Source organism: Chamaea fasciata, unplaced genomic scaffold, assembly GCF_029207755.1.
Source record: "Chamaea fasciata isolate MVZ Bird 193981 ecotype frontalis unplaced genomic scaffold, bChaFas1.0.hap1 SCAF_1, whole genome shotgun sequence".
Classification (NCBI taxonomy): Eukaryota; Metazoa; Chordata; class Aves; order Passeriformes; family Sylviidae; genus Chamaea; species Chamaea fasciata.
This window is the reverse complement of record NW_027094086.1, coordinates 64,842,545-64,858,108: the sequence shown is the minus strand read 5'-3', so window position 1 is coordinate 64,858,108 and position 15,564 is coordinate 64,842,545. Positions and strand designations below refer to the sequence as shown.

General features: G+C 40.2%; 1 protein-coding gene across 1 annotated transcript; it reads right to left on the bottom strand.

Annotated features, from left to right (window-relative positions):
* Nucleotides 1-103: 103 nt before the first annotated feature.
* FH (fumarate hydratase) lies at nt 104-15,558 on the bottom strand. Its single transcript, XM_066185051.1, has 10 exons — nt 15,514-15,558; nt 9,266-9,400; nt 8,402-8,512; nt 6,863-7,039; nt 5,892-6,074; nt 4,718-4,883; nt 2,777-2,980; nt 1,455-1,582; nt 877-1,030; nt 104-342 (listed from the first exon to the last, which is right to left on the bottom strand). Exons 1-10 carry the CDS (start codon nt 15,514-15,516, stop codon nt 200-202), a joined length of 1,404 nt encoding a protein of 467 aa, XP_066041148.1. The 5' UTR covers nt 15,517-15,558; the 3' UTR covers nt 104-199.
* Between the last annotated feature and the right edge of the window lie 6 nt (nt 15,559-15,564).

The window sequence follows — 15,564 nt, the reverse complement described above, 5'->3', positions numbered from 1 at the left end:
TCCTTGGAGGTGTTTAAGGAAAGACAGGATGTGGCACTCGGTGCCATGGTCTAGTTGACACGGTGGTGTTTAGTCACAGCTTGGGCTCAAGTGATCTCAAAAGCCTTTTCCAACTAATGGATTGTATTATATATTTGTTTTATTTATTTTTTTTATATTAAGAACACTTTTTTTTTTTTTTTTTTTTTTTTTACAGAAGTTACTGAGGACCTAGCATATCTTTAGGCTTTACCCACTGATCAAACTGGTCTGATGTAAGGAACCCCAGCTTTATAGCAGCTTCTTTTAACGTCGTCCCCTCTTTGTGCGCTGTTTTGGCAATCTTGGCTGCTTTATCATATCCTGTTACAAAACAAAACCAACAAGTTATCCATTTGCAATTTTAGATGATTCATTAGAGGTTTGAGAAAAGTGGGGCACAATCTTTGGAAAATTATTTGCTAGGTATTACTATTACTGCTTAACTTAATTTGCAGGAAATGCACACCAAATGTTTACTGCTTACTTGAAGTCAAAGTACATTCTGTTATTCTGGTGTTAATTAATTTAGACCAAAGATTTATGGGGCCTTCTCCTTTAAAAAAATCTCACATTGTAATCTTTCACTTGACCTCTAATAATGATAATTTAGGAAAACAGGTACATAAATGCTCCCAATCTCCTTTTGACTCTAATTAGTTATTTTTCTAATACTCCGGCATAGCCACTGCAAGGAGAATACAGCTTTTACAATAGCAACTGGTGATGTTGAAGTAAATTAACTTTTGACCTGACTTAGCCTCACAAGCATTGCAACAATACAAATAAAGTGTACAAAATCATGTTACCACAAAATATTTTGGTATGTTCTGAGAAGTTTTTGAGCCTTAAACCTACCTATATGTGGATTCAGTGCTGTTACCAACATCAGAGATTCATTCATCAGTTTGTTGATCCTATCCGTATTGGCCTGGATTCCAACTACACAGTTGTCAGTGAAAGAAACACACACATCTCCTAGAAGTCTTGCAGAGTTTAAAACGTTTTTAATCTAACAAGACAAAGAAAGAAATACCAATTATTTAATTCGGATATTACCAGTTGCACATTCTGGCCCCTTTGTTCATAACCAGTGCCCTCCCTGCAATTTCAACCTATTGAACAGACTATTTTCCTTCCAGTATCTGAAGGGGGCCTACAGCGAAGGCAGAGGGGGACACTTTGTCAGGACCTGTAGTGATAGGACAAGGAGCAATGGGTGCAGACAGAAAGAGGGCAGTTTTGGCTCGATATCAGGAAGAAATTCTTTACTGTGAGGGTGGTGAGATACTGCAACAGTATCCGAGGGATGCTGCAGATGCCCCAGCCTTGGCAGTGTTCAAGTGTTCACCAAGGGTTTTTTCTATCCCTAAGTTATCTGACTGTACAAACAATTACTTAGAAAGTCCTAGATATGGAAAGCCTCATGAACTTACCATCATGGGCTTAAAAACATTCAGTTCAAAGTGTCCATTGCTTCCTCCTACAGTGACAGCAACATGATTTCCCATAACTTGGGCTGCCACCATGGTCACAGCTTCACACTGGGTAGGGTTCACTTTTCCTGGTTGTGAAAGGGAGAGAAAAAGGTTACCAAAGGAGAAGGAAGAGGAAAAACAAACCAACCAACCACCAGCAGCCTGTTACCAAATGACATGCAATAGAAAATGTTTTGTAAGAGGTAACCTGTCTTACTCATCTGCGTCTGCCCACCACAGAAATTAAGGTATTTCCACAAATGATATTAAATTGACTGCACTGTACCAGTATTTTCAGCAAGGATTTGTAAAACAGCTATGGCTGCTTCAGCAGTCTCCCAAGACTCTGAGCATGAGCTCAACATCTCTGCATGTGCATGAGCTAAACAGCTGTTCATTACCACAGTTCTTAACAGTCAAGAGATTATAACCTGTCTTTACACGTGCAATTGGCATTTCTGGGGGACCACTAACAAATCTCACTCAGCTCAAGGAAAGTATTACTGATTTGACAGAATTACTTTGTGATAAAGTCAGTACACTCTGTCAGAAAAAAAAGCAAAACAGAAAAGCCCAGAAAAAAATTCCCCACCAAACCCAAAAACCACACCAAGTCAGTGGCCTCCAAGCAAGTTTGTTTTATGGTTTAATCATTTAGTTTTTAGACATAATCTTAGCAAGAACATTCACTGTTTGCTTTCTTTGAGCCAGATGCGTTCATAACCTGTTTCTTTTAGAGTTTATCATACAGGAGGAACAATCTTAGGAAAGTATTGGATATACAGTATTCAGATGTACATACTTTTTTTAGGAGAGGAATGATTACTAGTATTATTCCTTTCCTTCTTATCCTCCCATACAATGAGTTCATTGCAGAAGGGAAAATGTGACTGTGTAACATGAATCATGCTAGGAAGCAGAGACCAAAGTCAAGTTACATGACAGTATTGCTACAGTTCACAGATTAAAGATTATTTCAGAAAAGCCTTTACCTAAAAACTGTAGAGATCTCACAATTCTAAAAGAAAGCTTTGAGAAGTATGCTTGTGTAATAAAGCCATATTCCTACAGATATTACTCTCCCTTGTTACACTAGCCAACACACAGCTGTTGCAAGCATTTTTATGAACAGAGGTTTTGGTAAAACAGGGCAGTAGATAAAACCTGAGAGAATCCTGGACTTACTGACATTTGTGATGGTGTTTGGTAAACATTTGTTAAGAGACAGTGGTCCAAAAAAAAAGAAACATGTCATTTTCCTCTGTATGTGCTCTCGGTACCTGGCATGATGCTGCTCCCTGGTTCATTTTCAGGCAGGATGAGTTCTCCCAGCCCAGAGCGTGGTCCAGAGCCCAGGAAGCGAATGTCATTAGCTATTTTCATCAGACTGCAGGCCACTGTGTTCATGGCCCCACTGAGCTCCACTAAAGCATCGTGAGCTGCAAGAGCTTCAAACTTATTTGGGGCAGTGACAAAAGGCAAACCTACAGGGAGAGGGCGTAAACATTAAACCAGTGAAACACTTCCTTGCAGACATAAACCAGACAAACACATAACTAGCTTAGTAAAAAATTAAAAATTAACAACCCTGTAAGATCACCTCATTCCTCTAGAGCTTTCTTCACAAACATATTTCTTAAAGTAAATCAAATACAAAAAGACACAATGAAAGTCACTAAAATATAGAAAAGTATAGAATTTAGGCATCCACCTACAACAAGGGTACAAACTTCAAGCCTTCACAGTGTGTTGCATTCTCAGCATTGCTTCTGCACCACAGTGCTTTGTTAAAGTCCATAATCTTTCAGAAGTTAGCCCAACCTAGGCATTTCTTGCATTAAATCAAATTAGATACTTTAGACTGTTAATTGCTGTGATGCTTTCACTTATAAAAATAGATGTTTTTGCAGCACAGTGCAGGCATTCGGGTAAGTAAGAAGTAATCACAATGGAAGAGAACAGTAAACCAGCCAGAACATGGGAAGGCTGGATCAGACTTAGGAGGATGCCTGCCAACAGCAGGAGCACAGAGCAATGGAAGGACCAGCTCTGTTAATTAAATGCCTGAGATGTAAGCCTAGGTTCCATGATGAAAACATTCCTTCAGGACTTTGCCCTGGAAGGACTGTCCCAGCAGAATGGGACTGTAAAAAATGACAGACATCACTAAGGACTGACTGTGGACTGGACTTCTGCCCCCGAGAAGGACTGATCTGAGCTTTCAGCACCAGTTCAAAGGAGAGCAGCATAATTCCTGGAACTTCCAGTGTTCTGCACTTCCTGACAAACACCAAATCCCACCCAATTTGCATGGGCTTGTGAATTGCACAGCTGCCTTCTCAGTTACAGAGATCCATCCAAACTTCTCCTTTTGTTCTTGCCAACAACCACCCTCTATAATAAGAGCATGAGGAACTTCAGGAGTCTGCCCTACTCATACAACCTGCCCATACAGGACACAAAACATCCATTGACATGGGAGAGCTTCCTAACGCCACCAAAACATGCCCTGTACTGCTCCTGGCAGCTGTTGTTTACAGCAAGATACTTCTCTTTCAGGGTACAAGACAGTCTTGACCCTCTGAAAGACAGTGAATAATAGATCCATTGAAACAAAAATACTGTGACTCAGCAATTCCAGATTTTACAACAAATGTAAATGACAGATGTACACATTTGTTTGGGGGGCATTTTGAAAACTGATACTGTGACACAAAGTATCTAGTTTACAGATCAAAAAAATTGAACTGTAAATTAAGTTTCAAGATCTATAAAGACAGAATAAAAAAAATAATCAGACAGTTAACTTTTACTCTTTCATATGGAAAAACCAGAGTGGCTTTGGAAGCATTTTCTTCCTTCTTTTGCACCAAGTCACTGTAAATTAAGAAAGCCAGAGGAGCAAATATCATGACAGAAGCATTATAGTGGGGCTAATAATAGAAGTCTGAAACTGTATCCATATCCAAAGAGCCTTCCTTGGATAAACACCATCATTTCAGTCACTTTCAATGCACTGAATGTAATTATAAAAATACATTGCACGAAAAATCCAAAGTAGAAGGCATATAGCACATGGCATTAACAGAAGTTTCACGTTAAAATATGAATACAGTTTAAGCTTATGAGAAGTATGGAAACTGGACAGGTTTAGTTTTAATTTGACTGCATGTTACATGTACTGCTTTACTGATAACTCACTCCCAAATATCATTCCTCACCCGTCAGTTCAGCCACTTTAGCAGCAACTTTCTCAGCAAAGCCAATTCTTGTGTTCAATCCCGTGCCAACTGCAGTCCCGCCAGCTGCCAGCTGATACACCCTTGGCATGGTGGATTCAATCCTAGCCACACCATATTTAATCTGTTGCACATAGCCACTAAATTCCTTTGAAAGAAAGGAGGACAAAGTTAAGGAACAAAGACAACAACCAAGAATAGCTATCCAGATTACTTTAGATTTTTAACATGATTTGACTAATTCCTTCAAAAAACTGAAGGCACTGAACTTCACCCAAATGCTAAATCTAAGCATGTTTTCATTAAGAGGGTAAGTATGAATCTATTAAAGGACTGCTCCCACACTACAAAAAATTATATGTTAAACCAACCTTAACATACAAAAGCATATACCTAAAGCATCTTTCTCTCATACTTTATCTTAGTTGCGTACTCAGCAGGATCTGATTCCGTAGTAAAACAGGTCCAAGATTACATTAATGTTCTCAAAGTACAAATAGAGCAATGTATCTTAGGTTTATTAACTTAATTTTAGTTTAAAAACCCCACCTGCGCATTCTTGGGAAAAAAAAAATCCATAAATTCTACCTGCTTTTCTATCAATTCAGTTTAATTCCTTACTAAATTAGTGTAATATAAGATATTCCTAACAATATGATAACATTTGCCATCTTTTATGTATATAGACGCACTTATACATACAAGATTATACATTGAAAACTTTCATTCACAATACTTAGTAGTTTTGTGTGTTGGCAGAACATAAATTACATAAATTTACAGATTATAGACAACAACTACCTCTTCCCTGAAATGTCAGTGTAACAGAAAAACTGTGCTGTGCTATCTGGTAATAATAATTTAAAACATAATTTATACATAACATAATTTTAAAATAATTTATTATTTAAAAATAATTTCTATATTACTACTGTTAGAAATAAAACATATATGGAAAAAAATTAATAAAAATTATACTGCATGTATTAGAGTACAGCATATCCAGTGAACTCCAGCACAGACTGAAAATACTCAGGCTGAGATTTAGCCATTTTCCTATATCTTAACCTAAACTATAAACTTAATTTAGGAGACCTTAACTTTGATTCAAGTTTGAATTTTCCAAAGAAATGCATAATTTCAATTATTTTTTTACCTGCCCAAGTGTAAGTGGAACAGCATCTTGCGTATGAGTGCGCCCTATTTTGATGATTTGGGAAAACTCTTTGGATTTCCCTTCGAGTGCATTCTGTAGCTTCTTTAGTCCAGGTAACAAGACCTCATTAACCTCCTGCGCAGCAGCAATATGCATTGCTGTTGGGAAAGTGTCATTTGAACTCTGTGGAGAAAATTCAAGAAATTAATTTACAAGGTTTTCTCACCATTGCTGCTGTGTGGCTTTGTTCTCCTTATCTCATGAACTATTAGAAACTAAAGGAAGAGTAAACAACTTAGGGGTGTTCCACAAGGTCAGTTCCTTATTGATAAATAAACTTCTTATGACTACACCCACAGGAAGTTAAATTTAATAGACTGTTCATAACAACCTTGGGACAAAAAAAAAAAAAAAATTACTATAGTAGTTATGAGAGATGGCTAACAAATGGACAGATGATTTCAGAGGAATTGCAGGTGACTTGAAAACACACATGTTGCTTTGACAATGGTAAGTCCATAGTTCACAGAATACTGAGTAAGCACAAAGGATCAGGAAGGGAAATAACCAAGTCAGTGGCTTAATCTTTCCTTCAAGGTAAGTGAAATTTAAGAGAGAAGTATAATAAAAATGTCTACCATGATCCAACTTTTAGAAACTGGACCTATATTTAACATCTTTAAGACTGTAGCAGTGGTTGTCACAAGGCCACCACCATCTAATACATTATGTGTGAATTTATCTATCATGAATGAGTTTGAAGTTTTTAATCTGAAAAGATCACACTGTCACTGAAAAAAAAATTTTAAAGTCCATTTAAACTGAAAAAAAACAGAAAATTGTTGCCAAAGTTGTCCACAAAACTTTTTTTTTTTTTTAACCTAAACAGTGGATACAAGAAAACTCAAAATTCACAATTCAAAGACACAAAACTTTTGACATTAAAAGCAGTATAAAACAGGTGTAACAACCTGGCTTTTGTTAACATGATCATTCGGATGCACTGGCTTTTTGCTTCCCAGTGTGCCTCCCATTATCTCAATAGCTCTGTTGCTGATGACTTCATTGACATTCATATTGGTTTGAGTTCCAGACCCAGTCTGCCACACCACCAAAGGGAAGTGATCATTTAATTTTCCTTCAGCTACCTACAATGGAAAAAACAGAGAAAAATTGTTCCACTAGAAAAAAAAAAAAAAAAGCATAAACCTGAAAATTTTATTGCCATAATTAAAATTATGCTCTCCATTATATTTTTAAATCTACATATAGCAATTAGTGAATTTATACTAGAATAATGAAGACATTTTTATGCAGTTCCAGATATTAAAAGGGAAAAAAAACATTTGCTATGCTTTTCGAAGACAGTGAATTGTGAAATACAGAGATATACAGAATTTGATTTCATATTCTACAGACATAGACAGAAAGTATTTTTAAAAGGTACTTTAGGTTACATCTTCTCTCTGTGTAACTGGACTGTGATATTTCTCAATAAAGAAATTTCATATGGGGAAGTTCCAGACCTCTTACACCTGTAGACATTACATGTTGCATCAATGAAGCCAGCAGATGGCTGCCAGTATTAAACACCTCCCTCCTGTGAGGCACTCTCCTGCTTGATCAACATTTTTTGCAGCCTGTTGAATCCTAAGACACGTCCAGATAGTTTTCTAAACATATGTTTGTGATAGTATCAAAATCTGTGCTCAAAACTATCACTCCCTCACATATTAGCAAAAACAAAGGAGCTGTTGTCACAACTCTGAGGCTGGACAATCAGATTTATCAGGATACATCAGTCCTCCTGGAATCATGCTTTTCAAGAAAGGATCTTCTGTATTTCCCATCTTATACAGAAGCAACATTCCCACCTCCAAGAGTAACTTGACTCCTCATTTTATTTAAGTCATACTAGAAAATTACTTTGGAGGTGAGGGAAAGGTATCATAGCAGGGCTGTTCTTAAAACACAATCAAGAAGGCCATAAACAATTTTCAGAATTTATGAATCTAAACTAAGGAGCCTTAATCCAACTTTAACTAGGGAAACCCTAGAAACCAGAAGAGCCTGGAGATGTGCTGGAGTTGTCCAAATCCATTGGGTCTTGGGATTTAAGGCACTACAGTGGTAGGTTCTGCCACCACTAAAATATTTTTAAGCTAGTCAGGACAAGAAAACTCTGTTAAAAATGCTTCTAGATAAACAAATCTGTTGATTTATTCAAAGCAAAGTACCTGGTATTATCACACCTCAAATAATGGTCACTCACAACTCACTGCACTTGGGTGGCATTTATCAACATGCATTTGAACACTCTATCATTTCTTTACACACAAGTAAAAAAAATAGCAAAATATTATATTAACTAAATGATCCCTGGAGAACAAGATTTACTAACAGGAAAGGCTTCCCTCTAACAATCTGAGAAATGCAACCTCCCAACCTCCTGTGAAAAGCATAACAAAAATACAGTGCAAGTTGCAGTATTTTGAACAGCTCCTTCCTACCTCGTTTGCTGCCTGTACAATCGCTTTAGCAATCTTTGGGTCGAGACCATAGTCTTGATTTACTTCAGCAGCTGCTCTCTTCAAGATGCCAAAAGCCCTTATGACTTGAACCTGAGACACAAGGGTGAGTTTAAACACACAATTTCTTTCCCCCAAAGGACATGCCATCAATTTATAGTGCATGTCTAGTTCTAAACCAAACTCCTTCTGATCTTAAATCCAGCAGGAGTTCATTGGTCACACCAGAAAACAATCAGGTCATCTGATCTGTGCTCCCACTTACAGTAACATTCATCCCAACAGTCCAGGGGACAGCACACAGGTGGTTTTTTTCAAGCCTAGGTGTGCTGTGTGTATCAAAAGTTACATGCATTAGAACTGAACTGGTTCCATTTCTGAAACAGCCTTTTCAGGAAAAGCTGACAAATTTCACTACATGGAGAGTCAGTATATGACAAAGCACATGCACGTTAATGGCCTATGCACATCTACATGTGACAAATCAAGTTTTTACCAACTCATGCTATATTAGACTATTTCAATAACAAACTATATAAATGCTACATCAAAATCCTCCATTTGCTTTTCCATCTTTGTAAAGATGAAAGACATATTTCTATTCATCCTGGTTATTAAAAATAAAGCAACACCATAAAATTATTCAAAAGCAATATTCAATTTATTTAAACACAACAAGAAATATTTCTACCAGAATAATATATTGCCATGAAATTTCTACCTTTAATTAAAATTCAAAGTTGCTCACACTTCCAGCAAAAGCCTAGGAAAGTATTCAGAGAGTATTCACTTTCACATACAAAACACACACTAGAGAAAAAGAGCACACAGATTTGAATTACTTACTGGCATCCTTTCTGAAACACCTCCAATCTTGAAGTTCATTGTAGACCTTACGGTTTGGGCACCATAGTATTTGTCACTTGGGACCTTCAGTTCACCAAAGGTATCATATTCTATCCTGAAAGCCTCTTGAGAAGACTATAGAAAAGGAAAAAAAAAAAAAAAAAACCACAACACTGGCAATCAGTATATTCTTTTTGAAAGCAAGTAGTCAAGAAAAAGAAGATGGGGAAAAAAAACAAAGCCAAGACACGCAGCTACTCACCGGTATGTTTCTAATTCTATCTTCAAAGTTCAGACATTTTTCTAGTTTGAGCAGCTGTCTCACTAAAAGCCACAACTACAGACTGTGCACCATAGCTGAAACCTCATCCTAATGAGAGACTCTATTTCTCCTTTTCAAAGAATCAGTAACTTAGTTCACAATTTACAGAATGGGTGTTTGGAGAAGTAGCATGGTAAGAATTCGGGCAGCATCCACTCAATCAACATACATGTAACTTAATTCCTATTTGAAATCCACACTGCACTGGACACTTAATACTGGAAGGGAGCAACTGACTAATCCAGTACCAAGTTACTGACCATTAATTATCCTTTCTAGCCTAATAAACCAGGAACACAGATGCTCTCTAGCTGTGCAACACAAAGGAACTATATCTAGGTATATTTTGTGCAATATTCATGTATGGTAATATTTCTGTGTCATCTATCCACCCAGCACCTGTTATTATCTAACACAGGCACAGCTAAGTTAATTTTAGCTGACAGACCCCCCAAAAAGTAATCCTTTTTGTAGAACAGCCCATTAATTTGTGATGATGTGATCACATTCATTTGCAGCTCTACAAAGATTATAGTACTGACAGGAAGCAAGAACAGTTTACTCTTCCTCTTTCCACACCTTGGTCAGCAAAGTCCCAATTTTCTGTGAGAATGGTATTCATCCTTTCCCAGGAGAGGAGATTACCTTCTTTCAGAGTCCTCAGGAAGGGGGAGAGGTCTTTTTCATTTCTCTGTCATGGATAGAGTAAAACAATCTCAGCCTTGTAGGCAGGTTATATACATATACAGTGCCAGGTTCCCGACATAACCATGACCCTCAGGGGTGAGTCTTTGGGAAACAAAACCTCTTATCAACAGAGTCAAGTCAGTCTTGCAGTGCAGTGAAAGATGAAAATCAAATGCGAGGAACAAACAAGAAAAGCAGAGGATACAAACAGAAACACTGCTGTGCCACCATGATTCATTGACAGTCTGAGGTCTTTGTGCAGACTTGGTTCTTTCATCCCCAAAATGTGTATTATTGGAAACAGTTCAAAGGCAATAAAGCTGACAAAAGGTAGGGAGCAGCTTTCTTAAGACAACTGACTTTTTTGTTCAGAAGAAAAGATAACCTGGGGATTGAAGGAAAACTGAGGTATAAGCAGTATTAACTGCTCACTGTCTCTTCCAATACAGGACACGGGAGCCCTAACATGCTTGTAGGAGTCCAGTTCAAAGCAAGGGAAAGGGAGCAGCTCTTCACACAAGCCACAGACTGAAAAAACTCCTTGCCAGCTGATGCTGAGGATGCAAGAAGTCCACAAAACTTCAGGGAAGATAAGTCCTCAGAAGACAGATCTCAACTGAGTTATTACACAGACAAATCACAGACTCAGGAAAACCCCTGATGCAAAAATCATAGAATCATTAAGATGGGAAAAGTCCTCCAAGACCATTAAATGCAACCTCTGACCAAACATCACCATGTTAACTAAAGCATAGCACTAAGTGCCACAGCCAGTCATTTTGTAAACAATTCCAGGGATGACGATTCCACCTGGGCAGCCTGTTCCAATGTCTGATCACCCTTCCAGTGAACAAGTTCTTCCTGATGTCCACCATGCACCTTCCCTGGGGCGCAGCCTGAGGTCATTTCCTCTCATCCTGACACTAGCTGTGTGGGATAAGAGACTGACCCCCACCTGGCTACACCCTCCTTTCAGGAGTTGTAGAGACCAATAAGGTCCCCTCAAGCCTAATTTTCACCAGGTTAAACAACTCCAGTTCCCTCAGCTGCTCCTCACAGGACTTGTGCTCCCTACCCTTTACCAGCTTCACTGGCATTCTCTAGACACACTCCAGCGCCTCAATGTCCTTTATGAATTGAGAGGCCCAGAACTGGACACAGCACTCGAGATGCAGCCTCAGCAGTGCTATGTACATAAAGAGTTTGGGTCAGAAAATGGGGAGAGCATTGCCTATGTCCACACAGTTCGTACTCTTCCCTAGGAGTCCACTTCTGAAGTCAGACTGTTCCTCTCTCTTCTCTGTTCATTTTACTTGCTCCATCTTTAGTGGGTCTCGGTGTTCTTAGACAGAAGCACAGCTGGGTATTGGCCAGAACAGCCTCTCCAGCAGCCTTGACCTTCTGCCTGCCCAGGTTTGCATCATCATGGATGGGAAGCTGCAGCAGACAGAGGGAGTGTCACAGCCTCTTTACTGTTCTAAACATCATTCCCAGCCAGATGGAGACACTCATCAGGTATCATCAGTCACATACCAGAGACACCAGCCCTGCTCACTTTGAGTACTTCAGAGGAGGTGGTACCTGTGAACTGGAAGAAACTGCAGCCCAGCCCACAACAAGGGCTAGCTCTCACATGGCTATCCCGCTCCCCACATTGTAGGAATTCAAGACACCTCAGAGCTAAAGCCATGGGAAAAATCCCCCTGGTTAGGGTGAGAGAAATCTCACCCTCAGAGCTTCATGGGCGTTCTGTATGTTAATAAGATAAGAAAGTTCTCTGTTCTCTGTTCCATGATTGGTTTATTTTTACAGCAGGGTTATGAATATTTGTTATCATATTACCCCACTGGACCCTATCCCTCAGACTCCACCTAAACCTTACCCTATAGAAGTTACTGTAACCTCTGGCCCTCCTTTCGATGCACCCCCATCCCAAGTTAGGTCTACTGTTTGTTCTTTTGCTCATTAAAACCAGCTCTGTTTCAGGTTTCATCAAAGTGTGCCTGTCCTTCTTCATATCAGCCACAGCAGATTCTCATCCGACACCTCTAAGAATCACAGACTTGTTGGGGTCGGTGACACCACAGCTTGTGTTTTGGCTGATGCTCTCCCAGGCACTGACTCCTCAAGAACAGAAAGCTTAGTGTGGAACAGTAAGTCATTCCTATGTTCTTTAATCCTCTTCGTCCCGCTTGAGTCACTTGGCATTCATTTACATGCTAAAAAGAAACGGAATACAATAAATGCTTCTTTAGCATGTCACTACCAAAAATGTTTAATTGGGATGCTTGTGCATTACCACACTTGTGTGCACATTAATATTCCAACGGTTGGGATCACCGACTCACTGTCTTTGAAATCCCTGCTTCCAACATTTGGGCACCTTGTAAAAGCACACAATGGAAAGCTTTCACAGAGCTGGATAAGCAGAACTCATTCAGCTCCAAGCCCAGCTCTTGGTATCATCAGTGGTTTAATAACCAAAAGTATTCACCCTCAGACAATATAAAAAGTTAAACTACCTGTAACCTTTTAGACAAAAAAGCTAGCAGTTGCACAACTGATTCCTCAAACTTACATAATTCCAATGTCAACAATGGTGAAACAAAGATAAATAGGGTCACTACATCCTCGTACAAGTACCTTTCAACAATGAAATCATTATTAAAAAAACCCCAAAACTTTCCTAGCCAGTTCCACGCTTGTAAATTTCAACGAAGTTAACAGAGCCAGGTGCTTTAAGAAGAATGCCACTTGCTGATTCTTAATCTAACAGGTGCCATTAGGTAAAAAAAGCAAAGTGAAATATTTCATGCAGACTGAAGGAACTGAGCTGCAGCATTACTCTCAGAGCGGTGTAGCAGCCTGCAGCAGCCACTGTCTGAGTGTGAAAGTAACAAACATGATTCCCTCGCTCCTCGGGCAGAATTCAACCTCTTGAGCGGCTTTATGAGCTGAAGGTCCCAGTTCCTGCATGTAAAGCGGTTACTGCAGTCACCCCCTCACCCAGAGCACCAGCTGTAAAATGGTGCATCAGCATGCTCCATCAACCCCCTACTCCCCCATTCCTGGACCTCAGGAGAAGCCAAAATGAGACTTGGAAACTCTGCCAGTAGCCAGCATGAACTTCTGTGCTCACCTAATTTCTATCCTAGCTACAAGCTCACGACTACTGTTCCTCAAATTTACAAAGCTTTTTTTTTTTTCTCCTTAGGAGGCCTGACAAGGTGCACTCAGCCCTCCAAAATCCCTAGAACCCAAACACAGTCCAAAGCTTACAGCTAGGCAAACAGAACTGTACTTCTGCCTTACTGCAGGGAACTGATCAGAACTGATTGCATCATAACACACCAGAGATACTCAAATAGCAGAACTGCCAGAATAATGCTTTCTGTGGAAAATTACATTCTCGTTTATGGATGCAGCGACTTTCGGATATAAGTATTTCAGCTCAAAGGATCATCATTTCTACCATATCAAAAGCAGTCTTTTGAGGCCATCAGAACGTGCAATTTATGTTTTACTGCTCTCCTTTAGCAGATGAAGAATGTTTCCATTTTTAAGCATAATTTCTCTTTAATAACATAACTTGAGTCACAAATTCTGAAATCTACCCTTTAGGACTCAAACCCAAGTATTTTACAGTGTTCAGCTACAGCAGGACCATTATCACAATTCCATTTAAAGCATCTTGTGTAATTTAGCTCTAAGTAAAAGCAACACAATAAACATACCAGGACAGCATGAATATTTGGTTGTATCTACATACACAATGTGTTTTAAAACAACTCTTGCTACTGAGAAAATCTCGACAAACACCAAAAAGTGATAACTTGAGTTTGCTGGGGGGCTGGTTTTTTTAAATTTATATACTGGTTGGTACATCTTTTGGTGATTCCTCTTTTACATAGAAACATACAGAACTTTTCCTGTAAGAATTCAACAGCTGCTTGACTTCCAAGTCCACTGAGGGATGTTTTAGGCAGTGCTGTTATTTAAACTCAAGGAACTCACAGCACACACAAGACTTGGTCACGTTTCTGACCTGCAAAGAGCAAAATACATCTCTTTCTTGTAAGACTGCAGACTAGACTCATAAATACCAAGTTTTCAGCAAATGAATGAAAGCCAGGATTTGCAATGTTTTTCTCAGACAAGGCCAAATGACAAAATAGAAAAGGGAACCATCCAACAGGTCCCTGGTTTGAGTTACATATTCTGCTCTGGCACATTTTTTTATGCAGTTAAGTTTTACCCACCATGAAGTTTTTTCACTTGTTGGGAAACTTATTTATTTAAATGCTACTTTTTACACCTTCATCAATATTACAGATTGGAAACTGATGTTCTAGATAAATTTATTAACTAATTTACTAAACTGAGGAATCAATAAAATCCCGAACACACCACCTTCTGCTGAGATTCTTCTCTCAGTCTACATTACACCGTTTTAAGGAGTGAATTCACAAAGATACACCTGAAACTAAAAATCCCATGCAACATCCAACGTGTCAGTACTGAGATTTGAAGTTCCTTATCCAAATAGTGTCTCTGTTTCTATGCTGAACCGCATGCAACAATCAAGTCCCACTCGCTTCTGAGCCCGACAATCAATTGATTATACACGAATATCTGCTAATGATGCCTGCTACAAGTACGGGGCAGCTCTCGGCTGAAAGCTCTCTAGTTTTCAGGCAGCCACAAAGCTATTCCAGTGACGAATATTCCCACTCCCATTCCCGTGAGGATACGGCTTTTTATTGTTTGCACGTCAACAACTCCAAGAAAGCGCCTAAAATTCCTGCGGAAGCAGCTGCCGCAGAGCGCAGCTCCTGCAGCAGCACCTTTCCTGCCCGGCGGGATGCCCGCCCTGCCCGGACACACCGCGCCGCCTCAGGGCCGTGCTCGGGCCGTGAATCTCAGCCCGGGCAGCGCCCCGGCAGACAGAGCTGCGCGCTGCACATCCCGGAGGGCCCGGCAGCGCCTGCCGAGCCGGGCCCTGCCGCAGGAAGGATGCGGGAAATGGCCGCAAAAGCCCGGCAGAGGATGGCGGACTCGTCTTCCCGGTGCCGGCGCGCTCCCGCCGGAGCAACACGCGCGATGAAAGCCCCGACCCGGCCGGCGGCCGCCGCTCCCGCTATCACCGCCCGCTCCCCGACCCCGGCGGGCGGGGGCGGAGCGAGGGCGGCGGCCGGCGGTGTTACTTAGAGGTCACGGCTCCCCCCGCTCGGGCGCTTACCATGGCGGCACGGGGCGGCGCCGGGACCCAGCGGCCGGGGGTGGCGGCAGG

Bases quoted from the DNA above. Each gene is read 5' to 3' on its own strand.
- FH (XM_066185051.1), bottom strand. The intron at 2,981-4,717 runs GTGAGGAATGAT...CTCTCCCTGTAG, and splicing joins TAAAGTGGCTGAACTGACGG to GTTTGCCTTTTGTCACTGCC. The intron at 1,031-1,454 runs GTAAGTTCATGA...TTGTCTTGTTAG, and splicing joins ATGTTTTTAAGCCCATGATG to ATTAAAAACGTTTTAAACTC.